The sequence below is a fragment of the Rana temporaria genome, chromosome 6 (assembly GCF_905171775.1).
Source record: "Rana temporaria chromosome 6, aRanTem1.1, whole genome shotgun sequence".
NCBI classification, from domain to species: Eukaryota; Metazoa; Chordata; class Amphibia; order Anura; family Ranidae; genus Rana; species Rana temporaria.
In genome coordinates, this window is record NC_053494.1 from 56,879,831 (window position 1) to 56,901,683 (window position 21,853).

The 21,853-nt window shown below is 42.6% G+C and overlaps 1 protein-coding gene across 1 annotated transcript in view; it reads left to right on the plus strand.

The window, feature by feature from the left end:
* The window catches only part of DNAH3 (dynein axonemal heavy chain 3), a 483,492-nt gene that overhangs the window by 170,181 nt on the left and 291,458 nt on the right, over window positions 1–21,853 (plus strand). Inside the window, exons 18-20 of the mRNA XM_040356847.1 lie at window positions 1,239–1,450; window positions 7,253–7,344; window positions 19,062–19,176. Of these exons, the coding sequence (XP_040212781.1) occupies window positions 1,239–1,450; window positions 7,253–7,344; window positions 19,062–19,176 (419 nt within the window). The remainder of the gene's footprint in view (window positions 1–1,238; window positions 1,451–7,252; window positions 7,345–19,061; window positions 19,177–21,853) is intronic.

Consider the following 21,853-nt stretch of genomic DNA (forward strand, 5'->3'; position numbering starts at 1 on the left):
GTAGTTAATCTAAACTGATTTGCTGTTCACTGGCTCCATTTACATGAGCCTTGTTGCTTGCTGGGCAATAACCTTTTATGGGAGTAAATGACTCCAATGCCGCGTACACACAATCGGACATTCTGACAACAAAACCGTGGATTTTTTTCCGACGGAATGTTGGCTCAAACTTGTCTTGCATACACACGGTCAAACAAATGTTGTCGGAAATTCCGATCGCCAAGAGCGCGGTCACGTACAGCACTACGACAACCCGAGAAAAATTAAGATCAATGATGCCAAGAATGCTTCAAATTGATTCTGAGCATGCGTAGGATTTTTGTTGCGTCGGAATTGCATACAGACGATCGGAATTTCCGACGAGAACTTTTTTAGTCGGGAAAATTGAGAACCAGCGCTCAAACATTTGTTGTCGGAAATTCCGACAGAAAATGTCCGATGGAGCATACACACGGTCGGATTTTTTGACAACAAGCTTGCATTTGTTGTCAGAAATTCCGACCGTGTGTACATGGCATTACTCTAAGGATTTTTTTTTTTTATAATTCAGCATATTAAAATATTTTACTTACTGCAAATGTGCTGCTTACTGCTAATGTAGAGATTAGTGCAATTCATAACTGGCTTGTGAAAACAAATATGAAAACCTTCTGACTAAATATTAATACACCACAACTGTATGCAAGGGATTTGATTTAGGGCTCTTTCACACGGAGCGGACCGTTTCCGGGTCCGCTCCGTGTGTCTCCGTCGGCTCAGCGGGGATCCCTGCTCAGCTGTCGGCGGATAGGGCGGTCCCCGCACACAGTGCAGGGACCGCCCTGTCTCTGCTCCGCTGTCCCCTATGGGGAACCTGATGCAGACGGACCGTCTGTCCTTCTGCATCAGTTCCGCTCCGCCGAACGGAAGAAAAATAGGGTTTCTTCCGTTCGGAAAAGCGGATCCCGACTGACGCGGACGCTAGCGGATGCTCCATCCACTAACGGACGCGTTCCCATAGGGATTCATTACAAGTCCGTTAACGGACTTGTAATGAGCGGACGAACGGTCCGCTAGTGTGAAAGGACCCTAACATTACTAGCGGTAATATATGATAATGTGGCATAACAGTGATTTTTGATAGCAAAGAAAAAGCCAACATATACAGGGGTCTCAGACGAGACCTGTAAATAAATACCATTTACTCATAATCCTAAAAGAATCATAATCTTTCCTCTTTGTCTTGATTTCCTGAACAGGTGCATTCCAGGATTTAAATGCAGAGGACATCTCAGAAGAAGTTGGGAATATGTGGAGGACGATGTACAAGCTGGCTAAGTCATTTGCTGACATGCCAGGACCCAGGAGGGTAGCAGAGAATGTGAAGCTTAAAATTGACAAGTATAAAGTACATCTTCCTATCATCTCTGTCATCTGTAACCGAGGCATGAAAAGTCGCCACTGGGAAGAGGTATAACATCTAGTTTGCAGTTTACATGAAGCTCCATCTATGAAATAGACCTTAGGCCCCTTTCATACTGCTGCGACTTGAAAGTCGCACGATTTTTCAGCCATTTTACTGCAATTTTGTGGCCGCGATTTCAGGGAATGCCAGTGTAAACTTGAGGTCTATGGACCTCAACTCATATCAAAGTCGGACCAAAGTAGTGCAGGGACTACTTTGTAGTTGGTGCGACTTGAAGTCGCACAGATATGAATGGTACTCTTTGGAAATCATGGGGTATGACTTGTCCTGCGACTTTGCAGTCCCAAGTCACAGGACAATTCGCACAAGTGTGAAAGGAGCCTTATACTCAGGGCCGGATTTGCTCTCCCTGCCGCCCCAAGGCCAGGTTCCGCAATGCACCCCCTCCCCGCCAACCAAACTGCCCCCAAATCAACAGAGAATGGCAACCTAATGGCAGGGGCGGCACGGTTAGTTCAAATATTTTTTGTTTCTTTTTTTTTTTACTTTTTAATCACTTTTTTTTTTTTTTTTTGTAGCTTGTCATTTACTCTTTCTTATTATTTTTAATATTATTTTTCTTATTCTTTACTTTTTAATTACTTTTTTATTTTATTAATTTAATTATTATTTCTTAGTATTTCCCCCACACTACATTTAGTCCTGCTAGAAAGCAACTTACCGCCATTAACTGTATGTTCCAGGCGTCGGGGGGATTCCATGGTGCTGCCGCCCCTTGGCACCCTGCCGCCCCGAGGCCTGGCCTTGGTGGCCTTGTGGGAAATCCGGGCCTGCTTATACTAACTGTGAAATTATTATTGTGGTATGAACTCAGAATAAACTCTATATCTATGCCCTTCTTCATATATATATCAAAATGGACTTTTATTGTTGCAGCTTTTCAGTAAACATACTTACACAACTATATATTACTCACTTATGAATCAAGGTGTGTTTGAAACACTGGATTTGCCCACTTTCTTACATTTTCGGTGGATCTTCAGCCCATCTATGTTGGAGCCACGGTGAATGTACAGTATTTTTAAGTAAATAAGAAGTGTGTGCTTCCACAGAAAATCCTTGCAGAATTGCAGCATCTAAAGCTAGATATTGTATTAGAAATACACTTCCCAAGATTTTTTTTGAATATCCATAAAGTGAAGGTGGGGTTGTAGACCAGGAACAAGCAGATTAATTTGCTGACATAAGTGGAGGGTTGTTGATGTCCATAGGCACATATAAATAAGATTGGACTGGGACATTGGGGCCCACCAGAGAAAATTAGGTTTTTGAACCTTCTTGTCCAATCATCATATATATTTTTTTTAAAACAACACAACAGTGGTCATCAAGCAACATTGTTTTTAATCCTGATGCCAGAACATGAAATTTAAAAAATATATTTGTATTTTATCACACAATGGTGCAATTATATGGCAAATCTGCTTACAAGGGAAAATAAAGGTTTGTTTCTTGAAAATATGCACAGTGCTTCACGTTTACAACACCAAATGTTTGCATCTTGCAGTTTGGGCCTCATCCAAACAGTACATACAAAACTATTACAAATTAACCAGAGAAGCCCCCAGTATCCTACAATGATGCACTATATCGGTCACAGAAAGGAGACATATTAAGTAAAATCACCATATATTTTTTAGAAAACCATTTAAAAGATATTATAGTACCCCTACAGGGGAAATGGGTACAAAAATATACATACAATAAAAAATTAACAAATACAGATTAGGTTAACATGGTCCATACAGTGGTATGATATGATGTTGTCTCTACGATCATCGCTTCGCCATTAACTTGGTTTCTTCAGGACCCATAAACATGACTAGTTTTTTTAAGTTACCTAGAACAACACCACAGTGCGGATGGTAAAAAAGACTGCACTCCTAGATGAAAAGATGTATAAATAATTAAAAATTTAAAATTATGGGTAAGTAATATATATCCAGCCAAAAAAGAGCATCCAGCTTCATTGCTGTGAACTTACTTTGGTCAAAACGCAGTATAGAATATGCAGCGGCAAGGAAAAAATAGGGGCAGCGAGGCCTACCAGCATCAATGGGATATCTTAAAGGTAAACACATATATATTTATATATGTATAACTAAAGGGGACTCACAGAAAAAGCTAATTTGGAAATGCCTGTAGAGAGAGTAATACTCGCTGTCATACAATGCAACAGGCTCATGGGAGCAAGTATATAGGATGGACCTCAAAAACAATTGGTCAGAAATAAATCACATTGGATCATCAAGTTACCCATCTGCAAATGGCTCTGTGATGCAACACCGTTCCTCTGGAATCCACAAAACATATCAATATAAATAAGCTAGTCTCCATCTCACACCCATGCCGTGCCCCGCGTTATGAACCTGTGGCAATCAGCGCTGATGTCAGCGCGCAACGTGCTCCGAAAGCTGCACATGCGTACGGACATGTCTATGGCAACCGTCCAATGCCAAAGGTGCGATCACGGAAGCCATACAAAACAGGGCCGAACACCCCCCATAGGGAGGATAGGCCAAGGATGCTTATGCCACCCACAACAGAGAAGGGGCCAACCAGTCACACTGTGCAAGAGGGTAGAAATATCAATTAGTAACCAAACTTACATAGAATCTTATAAGGAATTTGTAAAAACAGTCACAATAAGAGAGTGGCCCTCACAAAAAGAGCTTGAAGCTAAATGTCTTATTGAGGGCAGGCGGACATGTGGCCTTGAGACAAGAAATCCACCTGGCTTACCGTTACAGAATCACCTTGTCCCAATCCCTACCTCTGGGATTTTCAGGAATGTGCTCAGGAGCTGCAAACTTTATGACACCAATGTCATCCCTGTGTTTAAGGACTATAGACTAAGTGCCTTGAAAAAGTATTCATACCCCTTGCAATTTTCCAAATTTTTTAATGTTACAACTAAAAACATAAATGTATTTTATTGGGATTTTATGTGATGGACCATCACAAAGTGGCACCTAATTATGAAGTAGAAAGGACAATTATGAATAGTTTTATTTATTTTACAAATAAATAACTGAAAAGTGTGGCATGCATTTGTACTCAGTCCCCTTTTTCTCTGCGACCCCTAACTAAAATCTAATGGAACCAATTTCCTTCAAAAGTCACCTAATTAGTGAATGGAGTCCACCACACCAGACAGGTCAGGGATAAAGTTGTGGAGAAGTTTAAAGCAGGGTTAGGTTATTAAAAAATATTCCAAGCTTTGAACATCTGACGGAGCACTGTACAATCCATCATCCAAAAAAGGAAAGAGTATGGCACAACTGCAAATCTACCAAGACATGGCTTTCCACCTAAACTAATAGGCCAGGCAAGGAGAGAATCAGGATCAGGCAAGGAGATTCAGGATTCAGGCAAGGAGAGGCAATCCGAGAAGCAGCCAAGAGGCCCATGGTAACTTTGGAGGAGATGCAGAGATCCACGGCTCAGATGGTACAATGTGTCCACAGGACAACTATTAGTCATGCACTCCACAAATCTGACCTTTATGGAAGTGTGGCAAGAAGAAAGCCATTGTTGGATGAAAGCCACAAAGTCCCTTTTTCAGTTTGCTAGAAGCTATGTGAAAGATACAGAAAACATGTAGAAGAAGGTGCTCTGGTCATATGGGACCAACATTGAACTAAAAGTAAAACGCTATGTGTGGCAGAACACAAACACATCACCCTGACCACAACATCCCCCACCGTGAAACATGGTGGTGGCAGTATCATGTTTGGGGATACTTTTATTCAGCAGGAAAGCTGTTGATGGGAAGATGGATGGGGCTAAATACAGGGCAATGTTAGAAGAAAACCTGTTAAAGTCTGCAAAAAGACTCAATACTGGGGCAGAGGTTCACCTTCCACCAGGGCAATGACCCTAAACATACAGCCAGAGCTACAATGAAATGGTTTAGATCATGCATATTCATGTATTAGAATGGCCCAGTCAAAGTCCAAACCTAAAGTCAATTGGGAATCGTGGCAAGACTTAAAAATTGCTGTTCACAGATGCTCTCCATCCAATCTGAGAGAGCTTGAGCTATTTTGCAAAGAAGAATGGGCAAAAATGTCACTCTCTAGATATGGGTAGACACATACCCATGAAGACTTGCAGCTGTAAATGCAGTGAAAGGTGGTTCTACAAAGTATTCACTCGCCACGCCACACTTTTCAGATATTTATTTATAAAAAAATTGAAAACCATTTATCATTTTCCTTCCACTTCACAATTATGTGCCACTTTTGTTGGTCTACATAAAATCCCAATAAAATACATTTCCGTTTTTGGTTGTAACATGACCAAATGTGGAAAATGTCAAGGGGTATGAATACTTTAAAGCACTGTATGTCTCCCAATAAATTATTTCTGGCATAGTAGACATGATCTTTTATTCTTCGCCAAAATTGGCATATAGTTTTGCCTACATAATGGGTCCCAAATTCACAGAGCATGATATAGACAATCCCTGGAGTTTTACAATCAACATAATATTTGATTTGGTGAAGTTTGCCATTCGGAAGATAAAAGGCCTGATTGACCAAGATCCATTCACAGAATCCAAATGAACCACATGGCCAAGTGCCCCTTAGCCCCCGTTCACATTGGTGCGAATTGACATGTCAAATCGCATGCCAATATGCAGCCTTTTGCCGGCAACTACACTGTCCCAATCAGTGAGACACCGACTTTGCAGCTCTGCACCGATTTTCAAAAGTAGTTCCTGCACTACTTTTGACAACTTCGGGAGCGGTTTCAATAGACATCTGTGCATGAACCTCAAATCGATCCTGAACTCGCACTGAAATTTCAGCTGCACGATTTTTAAAGCAAAGTGTAATTTCTTTGAAAAGATAAAATAAAATATTTACAAAAATGTGAGATACTGTAGATGTGCCTGTGTTAAAAAAAAAGTGTTTTTTTTTGTTTTTTGTTTTTATTACGCTTTAAATAGTCCAAGCTGAAATCAGTACACAAAAGTAATAAATGAGTTTGTCTTTTTTTTAAGTTGCTATGCAAAACATTTATTTGAGACAAAGTCTGCAAAGAAAGCCCTCTTTAGAAAACTCATAATGATTGCAATGTGTAATGACTACCCCATGTATGGAATAGCCCAACAATTTAGTAAAGAAATATAAATTGTTTTAAATATTCACAGAGCACTAACCAGCAGAAATACCAGAGACATCCCAGGCATCCACCCAAGCCCCCTGGCCTCCTTGAAGTACTACCACTAACCGTCTTCCCCAATACAATTTATGTCTGTCATGCTACATCCTTCCTGTGACACTGCTGTGGCTCAATGTTCTTACATTACAACATTATATTGAGGACCATAGCAATTAGTATTGTCTTGAGCATCCACCATAAGCAACATTTTATATTTATGACTTACAATATAAAAGCATTTCATGATGTTATTTGCCAATAATGTTGCATTACGATTATTCAACATTTTAAAATCAGGGGACCTAATCATTCCTCTCTAATCCACCAAAATCCACCAAAATCCTATTTCCATCTCCCCAAATCCACAGACACAATTACATCCAATGAAATTGGTAATTAAAGCTTTGCATAAACTGCAGTAACATTTTTTTTATTCGGTAGAGCAACATTCTTCTACACAAGAGGTAGATAAAAAATATGATGAATTATCAAACATCTCGGCATAATCATGAAAATATAATGTTTTCTTTGTGACTAGTTTGTATCCATAATTGTCATTGCCTTGCACATCAACATATTCTTTAATAATTATAGTATTTTATTTATTTTATTTCCTAGATAAGTGAGATTGTTGGATTTGATATCACTCCAGAACCCAATACATCTCTCATTAATATGTTGGAGTATGGATTGTCCAAATTCATAGATAAGTAAGTTTTTCTTAAATTATTTTATAAATAAACCAGCCCCACTTGGTTGTTTTGCAATTATTGCTTCCTATGATGGTTAATGCCGCGTACACACGATCATTTTTCGGCATGAAAAAAACATTGTTTTTCAAAAATGTCATTTAAAATGATCGTGTGTGGGCTTCACATAATTTTTCAGGTTCTGAAAAACGACAAAAAACAAAATTCGAACATGCTGCATTTTTTAACGTAGTTTTAAACAATGTCGTTTTTTGGGTTGTAAAAAATGATCGTGTGTGGGCTAAAACAACGTAAAAAACCTGCGCATGCTCAGAAGCAAGTTATGAGGCGCTCATTCTGGTAAAACTACCGTTTATAATGGAGTAAGCACATTCATCACGCTGTAACAGACAGAAAAGCGCGAATCGTCTTTTACTAACACGGAATCAGCTATAGCAGCCCAAAGGCGAATGGAACTTCCCCTTTATAGTGCCGTCGTACGTGTTGTATGGCACCACGCTTTGCTAGATCATTTTTTAAAAACAATGGTGTGTAGGCAACATCGTTTTAATGATGTAGTTGGGAAAACTTCGTTTTTTCGACATGCTGAAAAACTGAGTTTTTTTTCATGCTGAAAAATGATCGTGTGTACGCGGCATAACAGTCTGGCAAATGATTTTTAAGAAGATGTTTGCACATACAGTGGGGCAAAAAAGTATTTAGTCAGCCACCAATTGTGCAAGTTCTCCCACTTAAAAAGATGAGAGAGGCCTGTAATTGTCATCATGTATACCTCAACTATGAGAGACAAAATGTGGAAAAAAATCCAGACAATCGCATTGTCTGATTTGAAAATTATGGTGGAAAATAAGTATTTGGTCTCCTCTACAAACAAGCAAGATTTCTGTCTCTCGCAGACTTGTATCTTCTTCTTTAAGAGGCTCCTCTGTCCTCCACTCATTACCTGTATTAATGGCACCTGTTTGAACATGTTATCAGTATAAAAGACACCTGTCCACAACCTCAAATAGTCACACTCCAAACTCCACTATGGTGAAGACCAAAGAGCTGTCGAAGGACACCAGAAACAAAATTGTAGACCTGCACCAGTCTGGGAAGACTGAATCTGCAATAGGCAAGCAGCTTGGTGTGAAGAAATCAACTGTGGGAGAAATAATTAGAAAATGGAAGACATACAAGACCACTGATATTCTCCCTCGGTCTGGGTCTCCACGCAAGATCTCAGCCAGGGGTGTCAAAATGATCACAAGAACGGTGAGAAAAAATCCCAGAACCACACGGGGGGGACCTAGTGAATGACCTGCAGAGAGCTGGGACCAACATAACAAAGGCTACCATCAGTAACACACTATGCCGCCAGGGACTCAGATCCTACAGTGCCAGACGTGTCACGCTGCTTAAGCCAGTACATGTCCGGGCCCATCTGAGGTTTGCTAGAGAGCATTTGGATGATCCAGAAGAGGATTGGAAGAATGTCATATGGTTAGATGAAACCAAAGTAGAACTGTTTGGTAGAAACACAACTCGTCGTGTTTGGAGGAGAGAGGATGCTGAGTTGCAACCAAAGAACACCATACCTACTGTGAAGAATGGGGGTGGCAACATCATGCTTTTGGGCTGTTTCTCTGCAAAGGGAACAGGACGAATGATCAGTGTACATGAAAGAATGAATGGGACCATGTAGTGTGAGATTTTTTAGTGCAAACCTCCCCCCATCAGCAAGGGCATTAGAGATGAAATGCGGCTGGGTCTTTCAGCATGACAATGATCCCAAACACACTTCCCGGGCAATGAAGTAGTGGCTTCGTAAGAAGCATTTCAAGGTCCTGGAGTGGCCTAGCCAGTCTCCAGATCTCAACCACATAGAAAACCTTTGGAGGGAGTTGAAAGTCTGTGTTGCCCAGTGACAGCCCCAAAACATCACTGCTCTAGAGGAGATCTGCATGGAGGAATGGGCCAACATACCAGCAACAGTGTGTGACAACCTTGTGAAGACTTACAGAAAACGTTTGACCTCTGTTATTGCCAACAAAGGATATATAACAAAGTATTGAGATGAACTTTTGATATTGACCAAATACTTATTTTCCACCTTAATTTGCAAATAAATTCTTTCCAAATCAGACAATGTGATTGTCTGGATTTGTTTCCACATTTTCTCTCATAGTTGAGATATACCTATAATGACAATTACAGGCCTCTCTCATCTTTTTAAGTGGGAGAACTTGCACAATTGGTGGCTGACTAAATACTTTTTTGCCCCACTGTATACAGTATCTCACACCAGTGAGTACACCCCCACATTTTCATAAATATTTTATTATATCTTTTAATGTGAGAACACTGAAGAAATTACACTTCGCTACAATGTAAAGTAGTGAGTGTACAGTTTGTATAACAGTGTAAATTTGCTGTCCCTCAAAATAACTCAACACAGCCTTTAATGAAAAAATTTCAAAGTGGACCCATGTAGCCATTTTCCCTTCCCGGAGTCATGTGACTCGTTAGTGGTACAAGGTCTCCGGTGTGAATGGGGAGCAGGTGTGTTAAATTTGGTGTTATCGCTCTCAATCTCTCATGCTGGAACTCTGATGGCCTGAAAAAAATAATTGTTGCTCTGCATAAAGATGGCCTAGGCTATAAGAAGACTGCTAAGACCCTGAAAATCAGCTGCAGCATGGTGTCCAAGACCATACAGCGGTTTAACAGGACGGGTTCCACTCAGAACAGGCCTTGCCATGTTCGACCAAAGAAGTTGAGTGCACGTGCTCCGCATCATATCCAGAGGCTGTCTTTGGGAAATAGACGTTTGAGTGCTGCCAGCATTGCTGCAGAGGTTGGAGGGGTGGGGGGGTCAGCCTGTCAGTGCTCAGACCATACACCGTACACTGCATTGAATTGGTCTGCATGGCTGTCATCCCATAAGAAATCCTCTTCTAAAAATGATGCACAAGAAAGCCTGCAAACAGTTTGCTGAAGACAAGCAGGCCAAGGACATAGATTACTGAAACCATGTCCTCCGGTCTGATGAGATCAAGATAAACGTATTTGTTTCAGGTGGTGTCAAGCACGTGTGGAGGCAACCAGGTGAACCATACAAAGACAAGTGTGTTTTCCTACAGCACAGGTGTCAAATACAAGGCCTGTGGGCCAAATCCGGCCCTCCAGGGCATTTTATGTGGCCCTCGCACCTCTGCTGCAGCTGCAGGAGAGGACCAGCCCTCCTCTGGTCCTACTCCAGACCCTTACTTTCTGCTTTCAAGCAATGCATCCAGCTTCTTCCCAGCAGCATAAGGAAAGGGGGGTGCACTGTGATGTAAGGGAGAGTGGGAGGACTCAACTTCTGATGGTGGGATGGCTCTTGACATCTAATGTAAAGGTGAGGGGATGCACTGGACATCTAATCTTACAGATACAACCGGCCCTTTTGAGGGCAATCATGCTGATGCGGCCCACGATGAAATTGAGTTTGACACCCCTGGCCTACAGTCAAGCATGGTGGTGGGAGTGTCATGATCTGGGGCTGCGTGAGTGCTTCATTAGGGGAACCATGAATGTCAACATGTACTGTGACTTACTGAAGCAGTGCATGATCCCCTCCCTTCAGTGACTGGGTCGCAGGGCAGTAATCCAACGTAACTACCCCAAACATACCTCCAATATGACCACTGCCTTGCTTAAGAAGCTGAGGGTAAAGGTGATGGACTGGCCAAGCCTTGTCTCCAGACCTAAACCCTATTGAGCATCTGTGGGGCATCCTCAAATGGAAGGTGGAGGAGCGCAAGGTCTCTAACATCCACCAACTCTGTGATGTCATCATGGAGGAGTGGAAGAGGACTGGTGGCAATATGTAAAGCTCTGATGAAATCCATGCCCAAGAAAGTTAAGGCAGTGCTGGAAAATAATGGTAGCCACACAAAATATTGATACTTTGGGCCCAATTTGGATATTTTCACTTGGGCTTTGTTCACACCTAGGCATTTTTGGGCGTTTTTCTGCTGTAAGCCTCAGCTCTACAAACGCCCAACAAAACAAATACCATTCATTTCAGTGGCCCCTGTTCACATCTGAATGTTTTATCATCTGAAGAAAAACACCTGAAGCTCAAAAAAATACAGAAGCTTATTTTTTGGCAGATTACAGGCATTTTCTGCTTTTTACATTGGTGACCTTTTGACCTGTACTAAATTGGGCAAAATTGCGGCAAAAACGTGGCAAAATCACGGCAAAAAAACGTGCGACTTTCTGCCTGACATCCACGCCTAGGTGTAAACGAGCCCTATGGCCCGTACACACGATCCGAAAATCGGACAAAAATACCGCTTTCCACACGATCGTTAGTACAGAGCTTTTGAGAGCTGATCACGACAGTTCATCCGATATTAATTGCTCAAGCACAAGAAAAATTCTCGTACAGTACCAGATGGTATGTTTTTTGTTTAGTCAGTACAGTTGTCATTCGAAAATACAATACAAATACATTACAACACATGACATCACTTGCAATTTCTTAATTTTTCGTACGAGAATTTTCGTGACTTTAGTAACTTATTGAATTTCTACTTGTGACTAGTAATCGAAAAAACTCAGGCGATCTGTACAGGGCATTAGGGTGTACTCAATTTTGTTGCCAGACATTAAGGAGTGTGTGAGTTATATTGAGGGGATAGAAAATGTACACTGTTATACAAACTGTACATTCAGTTATATATATTGCATTATGTGTCTCATAGGGGAGATTTTTCTTTACCTCCTGTCCTGTAGACTCAACAGGAAGTGAGGGGACATCTTTCTATATGTGAAGAAAATCTCCTGGTCATGGGAACAAGTGTCTTATTGGAAGATTTACTCTTTATTCCTCTTCTGTGGAAAATAAATAATTTAGGGTTGGTCCTCACTTTAATTATCAACCACAATGATAATGAGGGCAATTAGAAAGGATGAATCTCCCTAATGGTAACATAGACAGCAACAAAAACCAAGGTGAAAGAAGAACTGAATAAGTTGTATTTTTTCAATCAGCCAATGGGTTGAAACCTTCCTGCTGTGCCATTGTATTCTGACAGCAGGGTCTCCTCCACCGTCAGAATACACTGATAAATGCTCCAGCTGATTATAGTCTCTGATTGAATTAAAATTTGGAAACATTTCTGTTCCACAGTAGTTGACCGTTAAATCAACTTCTGTCAAACGGAAATGGCCATAGATGGATCCACATTGCAATCCATCAATGGCCAGCTTAAGACTCTGCCCTTCATCATGGCTTAACAAATTTAACATGGATAGTGAATGTGGACTCAACATTCTTTGTATAGATAGGTGCTTTGAAGTGTTCAAGGTGGTTCAATCAATAAAAATATGACTGATTTCTAACCACTCACTTCTCTATCCAAAGTAAAAAAATAAAAATATTGCCTTTAACCCTTTCATGCCTAAGCCTATTTATGACATTTGGTGTTTACAAGTTAAAATCCATATTTTTGGCTAGAATATTACTTAGAACCCCCAAACATTATATATATATTTTTTAGCAGAGAATCTAGAGAATAAAATGGCGATTGTTGCAATATTTTATGTCACGCGGTATTTGTGTGGCGGTGTTTTAAACGCAACTTTTTGTGATTTTTTTTTTTTTTATGAATAAAAAAAAATTAAAACGTAAAGTTAGCCCAATTTTTTTGCATAATGTGAAAGATGATGTTACGCAGAGTAAATGGATACCAAGCATGTCACACTTTATAATTGCACGCACTCGTGGAATTGCGACAAACTACGGTACCTAAAAATCTCCATAGGCGACGCTTTAAACTTTTTTTACGGTTACCAAGTTAGCGTTACAGAGTAGGTCTAGTGCTAGAATTATTGCTCTCGCTCTGACGATCGCGGCGATACCTCACATGTGTAATTTGAACACCGTTTTCATATGCGGGCGCTACTTCCGTATGCGTTTTTTTTTTGTTGCGCAAGCTCGCGGGGAGGGGGGCGCTTTAAAAAAAATGTATTTTTTTCCTATTTATTTTATTTTATTTATTTGTATAATATTAAATTGTGTTTTTTTTTTTTTTTTTTACATTTTGATCACTTTTATTGCTGTCACAAGGAATGTAAACATCCCTTGTGACAGTAATAGGTGGTGACAGGTACTCTTTATGGAGGGATCGGGGGTCTAAAAGACCCCGATCCCTCCTTTGTACTTCAAAGTATTCAGATCGCCGAAAACGGCGATTCTGAATACTGTGTACTTTTTAAAATCCGGCACCATTGGCAGCCAAGAAACCCGGAAGTGACGTCATGACGTCGCTTCCGTGTTTTCAATGCGGACACTGAATCAAAGCTGTTTACGGCTTTGTTTCAGAGTGCGCCTGAACGATGGAGGCGCCGGATCGGGGATCGGGTCTCCCGGTGGGATGGGAGGCCCAGTGAGAGGCGGCGGGAGGGGGGGTGTCCCCTTCCGCTCCTCCAGCATAACAACCGAACGGCTTTTAGCCGCATCGGTTGTTATGTTTGGATAGCCGATCGCCGGCTCTAAACAACGCAGGCATCATCCCGGTATAACCCCCGAAGGCCGAGAATGCATATATGCGTTCCGTCGGCGTGAAAGGGATTTATTAATGCCTCATACACACAGCCGGACTTTCCGAGGGGAAAAAAAGTCAGACGGCCTTTTTTCTTCGGAAAGTCCGGCTGTGTGTAGCCTCCATCTGACTTTTTTTGTCGGAAGTCCGACGGACCTTAGATAGAGAACTTGTCCTCTATCTTTCCGTGGGACGTCCGACGGACTCACGGCGGACTTTTGCATGGTCAATACTTGGAAATTGATGTTTAAAGTTCAGTCTTTTTTGTGTTTATTAAAAGTCAGCAGCTACAAAAACTTTTAATAAACACACACTCACCTTTCCCATGATCCAGCGATGTGGCCGTCCAAACCCTCAATTCTCTCCCGCTCCTCTTCCCGTTGCCGGCATCACAACTGCGCCTCCTTAATGGTTGGACAATCTTCTGCGACTTGTGACCTGTCCCAGAAGATTGCAAGGAGGGAGGAGGAGGGAACTTCCGATCGGATCGCCTAGGCGGTCTGACTGGAAGTGGAAGCCGGTACCTGTCAAAACTAGGTAAACGCCCCCCCCCCCAAAAAAAAATGACATGCCAAATGTGGCATAGGAGGGGGGGAAATGCTTAAAGCGGAACTTCCCCTTTTGGGTGGAGCTCCGCTTTAAGTCTGCCAACAAGCACACAGGGTACAAACTGGATGGGTCTTCTCATTTTACAGCATTAAAAAATATATATATTTATCTTTAAGAAAAACTGATTTCTTTACAAACCAATGCCAATAGCTAATGTTTTTGCCCATGTTCTTTCATTTAAAGCAGTCTATGGTCCAAAAGTGTTTTTTGTTGTAATATTTTTTTCAAGTTGGACAATTGACCCAGATTATCTTGGTGGTTTAGTATCCAAGTAAATAGTGAGAAAGAGCTGATATTGTTGGGGATGGCCAGCATTAGTTACCTATGTGGAGGGGAGAACGATTCTTAAGTAAACAGCTAGTGAAGATAGCCTGTGCCAATTCATCAAGCATCTTCGATCCAAGATAGTGATGTTTTCCCCTGAGAGTTTCATTTGAGTTCATTCTGTTCTCACCTGACAGATTGCTATTATTTCCTGTTAACTAAATGTGGTTGAAAGTTAATTCTGGACGGTAAAAACTGCAGAAGTAACCAGGGGAACAAATACCAAACAAATAATCTTCTCACTAATCGATCTATATAGCTAGATTGCAAAGTACAGCAGAACCTCGGATTGCAAGTAACGCTGTTAACGAGCGTTTCCCAATACAAGCTATTATTTTTTCTGACTCTGTTTCCAATGTTGTCTCACAAAACTAGCAGGATTCAAGTCTCTGCAGAGGTGCGGGGGTGCCGATGACACTCTATCCAGCAGGTACACAATCCAGAAAAGGACCTTTTTACACAGCGTGCTGCTGTTTCTCTCACCCCTACTCAAAACAGCTCTCCCAGCAGGATCAGCTCTGAGGCAACAGGTGTTCTTCCAGCATCCAGCTCTCTTCAGCTCTGATAGCAACACACAGTTACTATAGACTAGGAAGAATCAATGAAGCACTTGCCAACCAGCCGTCGTCATTATATGGCGGTAGGTTGTCTCTATTGTGCGAATCACCGTAGCTGTACGATGGTGCGTGCAATAAATACAGTGGGCATGCGCACGTGCCCGTGGTGCATAGCCAGAGCCAATGCGCGAGACCTGCAGGCTGCGATGTCTCTCCACAGAGAGCCAAAATGGGGATCTGCCAATGTAAACGAACATATCCCCGTTCTGATAGGGAAGTAGAGAGAGATGATCTGTCCCTAGTGATCAGAAACAGTGGGCCAAATTCTCAAAAAGTCTGCGTAACTTAAATTTCAGCAGTTAAGTTACACTGACTTAAAATTTCTACCTAAGTGCCCGATCGTCAAAGCACTTAGGTAGAAATTTCAGGCCGTGTAACTTAAGTGCCGCCGTCGTAAGGCGGTCCTCCTCTCCTGGGGGCGTTTAAAATTTAAATGAGGCGCGCTCCCGCGCCGGCCGTACTGCGCATGCGTGTGACGTAATTTTCCCGACGTGCAGCGCGCGAACGTAATTAACGCCGGGCGGCTTTGAGAATTTCGACGGGACACTAAAGTTGCGACGGGTGAAAAAAAAAGACGCGCCGGGAAAACAAATGATTATAAAAAAAAATGACAGCGTCGCTCAGCATGCATTCCTGAGAGGGTGAACTCCATGCCAATTTTCAAAGAAAAAAACGGCATGGGTTCCCCCCCAGGAGCATACCAGGCCCTTAGGTCTGGTATGGGTTGTAAGGAGACCCCCCCACGCCGAAAAATTGACGTAGGGGGTCCCCCTACAATCCATACCAGACCCATATCCAAAGCACGCTACCCGGCCGGTCAGGAATGGGAGTGGGGACGAGCGAGCGTCCCCCCCCCTCCTGAGCCGTGCCAGGCCGCATGCCCTCAACATGGGGGGGTTGGGTGCTCTGGGGCAGGGGGGCGCACTGCGGGCCCCCCCACCCCAGAGCACCCTGTCCCCATGTTGATGAGGACAGGACCTCTTCCCGACAACCCTTGCCATTGGTTGTCGGGGTCTGCGGGCGGAGGCTTATCGGAATCTGGGAGTCCCCTTTAATAAGGGGGCCCCCAGATACCGGCCCCCCACCCTAAGTGAATGGATATGGGGTACATCGTACCCCTATCCATTCACCTGTAGGCAAAAAGTAAAAGTTATTAAACACACAACACAAGGGTTTTTAAAATAATTTATTATTCTGCTCCGGATGCCCCCCCTGTCTTCGTTATTAGCTCAATTACCAGGGGGGGCTTCTTCTTCCACTCTCCGGGGGTCTTCTTCCACTCTCCGGGGGTCTTCTCCGCTCTCCGGGGGGGGGGGTTTCTTCTTCCGCTCTCCGGGGGGGGCTTCTCCGGACTCCGGGGGGCTTCTTCCATCTTCTCCCCTCTTCCGCTCTTGACTCGGCGAACCCCGGTTCTTCTGCAGCTCTCCGGTGCCTTCTTCTTCAGCGCTGGCTGCCTGCTATGTTTGTGTGTTAGCTCAATTTCAAACAGGCAGCCGGCGCGGTCTTCTGTGACGTCAGGGTCTCCTCTTCTGTTCTTCCGATGTTGACTCGTCGCCTGTTGTCGCTGTAATGATGGAAGCGCGCCTTGCATCACATTTATATAGGCATCACCGTCCCATCATGCTCCGGTAGGTACCCACGTGGTGGGTGCACGTGGGTAGGCACCCACCACGTGGGTACCTACCGGAGCATGATGGGACGGTGATGCCTATATAAATGTGATGCAAGGCGCGCTTCCATCATTACAGCGACAACAGGCGACGAGTTAACATCGGAAGAACAGAAGAGGAGACCCTGACGTCACAGAAGACCGCGCCAGCGCTGAAGAAGAAGGCACCGGAGAGCTGCAGAAGAACCGGGGTTCGCCGAGTCAAGAGCGGAAGAGGGGAGAAGATGGAAGAAGCCCCCCGGAGTCCGGAGAAGCCCCCCCCGGAGAGCGGAAGAAGAAACCCCCCCCCCGGAGAGCGGAGAAGACCCCCGGAGAGTGGAAGAAGACCCCCGGAGAGTGGAAGAAGAAGCCCCCCCTGGTAATTGAGCTAATAACGAAGACAGGGGGGGCATCCGGAGCAGAATAATAAATTATTTTAAAAACCCTTGTGTTGTGTGTTTAATAACTTTTACTTTTTGCCTACAGGTGAATGGATAGGGGTACGATGTACCCCATATCCATTCACTTAGGGTGGGGGGCAGGTATCTGGGGGCCCCCTTATTAAAGGGGACTCCCAGATTCCGATAAGCCCCCGCCCGCAGACCCCGACAACCAATGGCAAGGGTTGTCGGGAAGAGGTCCTGTCCTCATCAACATGGGGACAGGGTGCTCTGGGGTGGGGGGGCCCGCAGTGCGCCCCCCTGCCCCAGAGCACCCAACCCCCCCATGTTGAGGACATGCGGCCTGGCACGGCTCAGGAGGGGGGGGGGGCGCTCGCTCGTCCCCACTCCCATTCCTGACCGGCCGGGTAGCGTGCTTTGGATACGGGTCTGGTATGGATTGTAGGGGGACCCCCTACGTCAATTTTTCGGCGTGGGGGGGTCTCCTTACAACCCATACCAGACCTAAGGGCCTGGTATGCTCCTGGGGGGGAACCCATGGCGGTTTAGAATTTACAAATTGCCGTGGAGTTCTCCCTCAGGAATGCATACCAAATGCCGTCGCTGGAATGGGCCTTTACAATGTGTGACTAACTTTCCACATTATAAAACCAGCCCTAGTTTTGCGCAGGCAAATTCGGAACTTACGCAGAAATCAAAGTGCTGAAATGCTTTGAAAATCTGCTTAAGTCCTCATTTGCATACGCAAAGCTGCATTTCAATGAGAAATGCCCCCAGTGGCGGATGCGGTACTGCATCCTAAAATCTGACCGTGTAAGTGTCTTACACATGTCAGATTTTCTGCCTAACTTTGGAAAAAGCCTTTTGAGAATCGTTTCCAAAGTTAGGCACAGGGATACGCAGGCTGAACAGCAGTTAAGTCTGCGTATCTCTTTTGAGAATCAGGCCCAGTGATCTCTCTCTTTCTCCAGTCAGTACACTCCCCCCACAGTTAAAAAACTCCTCCACGGGAACACATTTAACCCCTTGATTGCTGTACAAATGTCGCTGGTCCCAAAAAAGTGTCAAAAGCCATTACTAGAAAACATAAATAATAATAATGCCATAAATGTATCCCCTATTTTGTAGATGCTATAACTCTTGCGCAAACCAATCAATATACGCTTATTGCATTTTTTTTTTACCAAAAATATGTTGAAGAATACACATTGGCCTAAACTGATGAATTTTTTTTTGGGGGGGATGGTATTTATTATAGCAAAAGGTAAAAAATCATGAATTTTTTAAAAAATGTACGCTTTTTTGTTGTTTTTAGCGCAAAAAATAAAATCCACAGAGGTGATCAAATGCCACCAAAAGAAAGCTCTATTTATGGGGGGAAAAAATACATCAATTTTGTTTGGGTATAGCGTCACACGACTGCGCAATTGTCAGTTAAAGCGACGCAGTGCCATATCACAAAAAAATGGCCTGGTCATTAAGGGAACTCTGTGATTGAATGATGCAGCTGTATGTAATGATCTTATATCATTTGTAATTATAGGATGGAGCAGATTGGGGCAGCAGCAAGCAAAGAATACTCCTTAGAAAAAGCAATGGAAAAGATGAAGGCTGAATGGTCTAATATGAGCTTTATCTTTGTCCAATATCGAGATACGGTAGGTAACTCAATATATTCAATACCAGAGGGATATGTGCCGAATACATTTTTTTTTGGCAATGCTTTTTTTTTAATAGTAACTAAGAAATGCGATCTTTACATTTTATAGCTGTTGTACATATCAACCAGTTACACTCCTTTGTTCTAGTCTGTCTAGTCTCTCCCCATTATTTAAATTTTTTCATAAATAAGCAACTTTTTTTTAAACCCTGGATTTCATAAAGAGTGTTGTAGACACTGTTTAGAAATGTATCTCCCAATATATACAGTATATGAACTTGTTTCAGAATTATCGGAGACAGAATTTTACACGTGACGCAATTTACTTTAACATGAATGATGCCACATTTACCTCAACTTTTCTTATCAATGATGTGGCGGTGTTTCTTAATAAAAAATGTTTATAGCCACGGTGTCAGAATGTAAAAATGTCACCAATGATAAATATCTACATTTGCTGCACGCATCAAAAATACCAACACAACTGTCCTGCAGCTTTTATTAATTTGGGGGCAGGACTTTTTAATATGCCCATGAGGCCAGAAAAGTTTTATAAATGCTTTATTAAATCTTCCCCAATATATATATATATATTTTTACATGTGGCACTACAGGCAGGCAGAGATTTCAATGTAAAATTTATAATCTGCGCTTACTGTTCCAATTTTTTTTTTTTTTAATTATCCACTAGACCCCTTTCACACTGGGGCGTTCGAATTTTGACACCAAGTTGACACTGCATGAAATGTTTGATATTTTTTTTTTATTCATTTTTTTAAGCTGAACCATTAATACCACTTTAAAATGGCCACTATTAGATCAAAAAGTACTCACAAACAACTAAAGAGTGAAAACCTGTAAACAATACGCCGCCTCAATCAACAGGTGTGATTATCTCAGAGCCAAGCCCCGCTGATGCGTTTCATTACAAGGGATATCATCAGGGCACTGAATTCAGCGCCTGACGCCAGATACTGCATTATAGGGACTACAAAAAGTGCCTGCCCCTTCCAAGTTGGCTGCTGGAATAAATCAAATCAGTTTTTTTTTTATATTAAAGGGCCTTGATTGCAATCATAAATAAAAACTAAAGAATACAACAGAAACCAAATAATAATCTTTACTAAAACCTACCTAAATACTTAGCAGGAATGCCCCCTAGCCACATCTAGTGGTCAAATAAAATAAACCACCACAGATTTGGCTAATTATGGGCTAAACTTTTATCAAAGGGAAAAGAAAATCTTTGTTTGTCAAATCAATTAAAACATCTACAATATATAAAAAATATAAATAAATATATCTCCACTGAGACCACAGAATATACAAACATAGAAAATATACACAAATTCTGTGTATACACAAATTCTGCAAACAGTTATCTCAAAAGCTCAGCTATTGTTTATAAAGCAGTTCAGATCCTAATCAACATTGAGCCCAAACGGACAATATGTTTTCATGGCAATAATCCCACTGGGTCTCCATTCCGGAAATTTCCCTTTTAATGTTGCTCCCTGAACAGTGGGAAACCAATCTATCAATTTCAACAATGTTTATGCCTTTTGGATCCTTCACAAATTCACAGTTTCGAAGGTAGACTTTACTGATGCACATTGTGTGACATTTTGTGCTTATAGAGCATATATATATAATGAATTATTGTACACATGTTAATTTGGTAATGTGAATTGTTCTTCAATGATACTCTTAAAGGGATAGCGCAACAGTCTTCCTTTTAGAGATTTCACTGTGGCCTTTGCTTTATAATTTTACTTAAAGCTACAACCCTTTATTTTTTTTTCTGCAGTAGTCTCCAAACCATAGCGGTCTTTATAGTGGACCTTGCAAAAAAAATGCAAGGCCTGCTTTAGGGCCCCTCTTCCCACCATTAAAAGCAGCATTACTGTAAAAAAAAACTTAAAGCGGGAGTTCACCCGAAATGTTTTTTTTAACAGTAGATTGATGCTCATTTTGTCAAGGGGAATCGGGTAGTTTTTTTAAAATCGTACTTACCGTTTTAGGCCCCATACACACGAGAGGATTTATCCGCGAATACGGTCCAGCGGACCGTTTCCGCGGATAAATCCTCTCAAGGATTTCAGCGGATTTCTATGCGATGGAGTGTACTCACCATCGCATTGAAATCAGCGCCGAAATCCTCTGGTGATGACGTGTCTCGCCGTCGCCGCGATTATGACGCGGCGACGTGCGCGACGCTGTCATATAAGGAATTTCACGCATGCGTCGAATCATTACGACGCATGCGGGGGATCCCTTCGGACGGATGGATCCGGTGAGTCTATACAGACCAGCGGATCCATCCGTTGGGATGGATTCCAGCAGATAGATTTATTTAGCATGTCAGCAAATATTTGATCTGCTGGAATCCATCCCAGGGGATAAATATCCGCGGAAACAGATCCGCTGGAGTATCATAGGACCATAGGATCTATCCGCTGAAACCCATTCGCTGGGATTTTTCAGCGGATGGATTCTATCGTGTGTATGGGGCCTTAGAGAGCGATCTTCTCCGCCGCTTCCAGGTATGGTCTTCGGGACTGGGCGTTCCTATTTGATTGACAGGCTTCCGACAGGCTTCCGACGGTCGCATACATCCACGTCACGAGTAGCCGAAAGTAGCCGAACGTCGGTGCGGCTCTATACGGCGCCTGCGC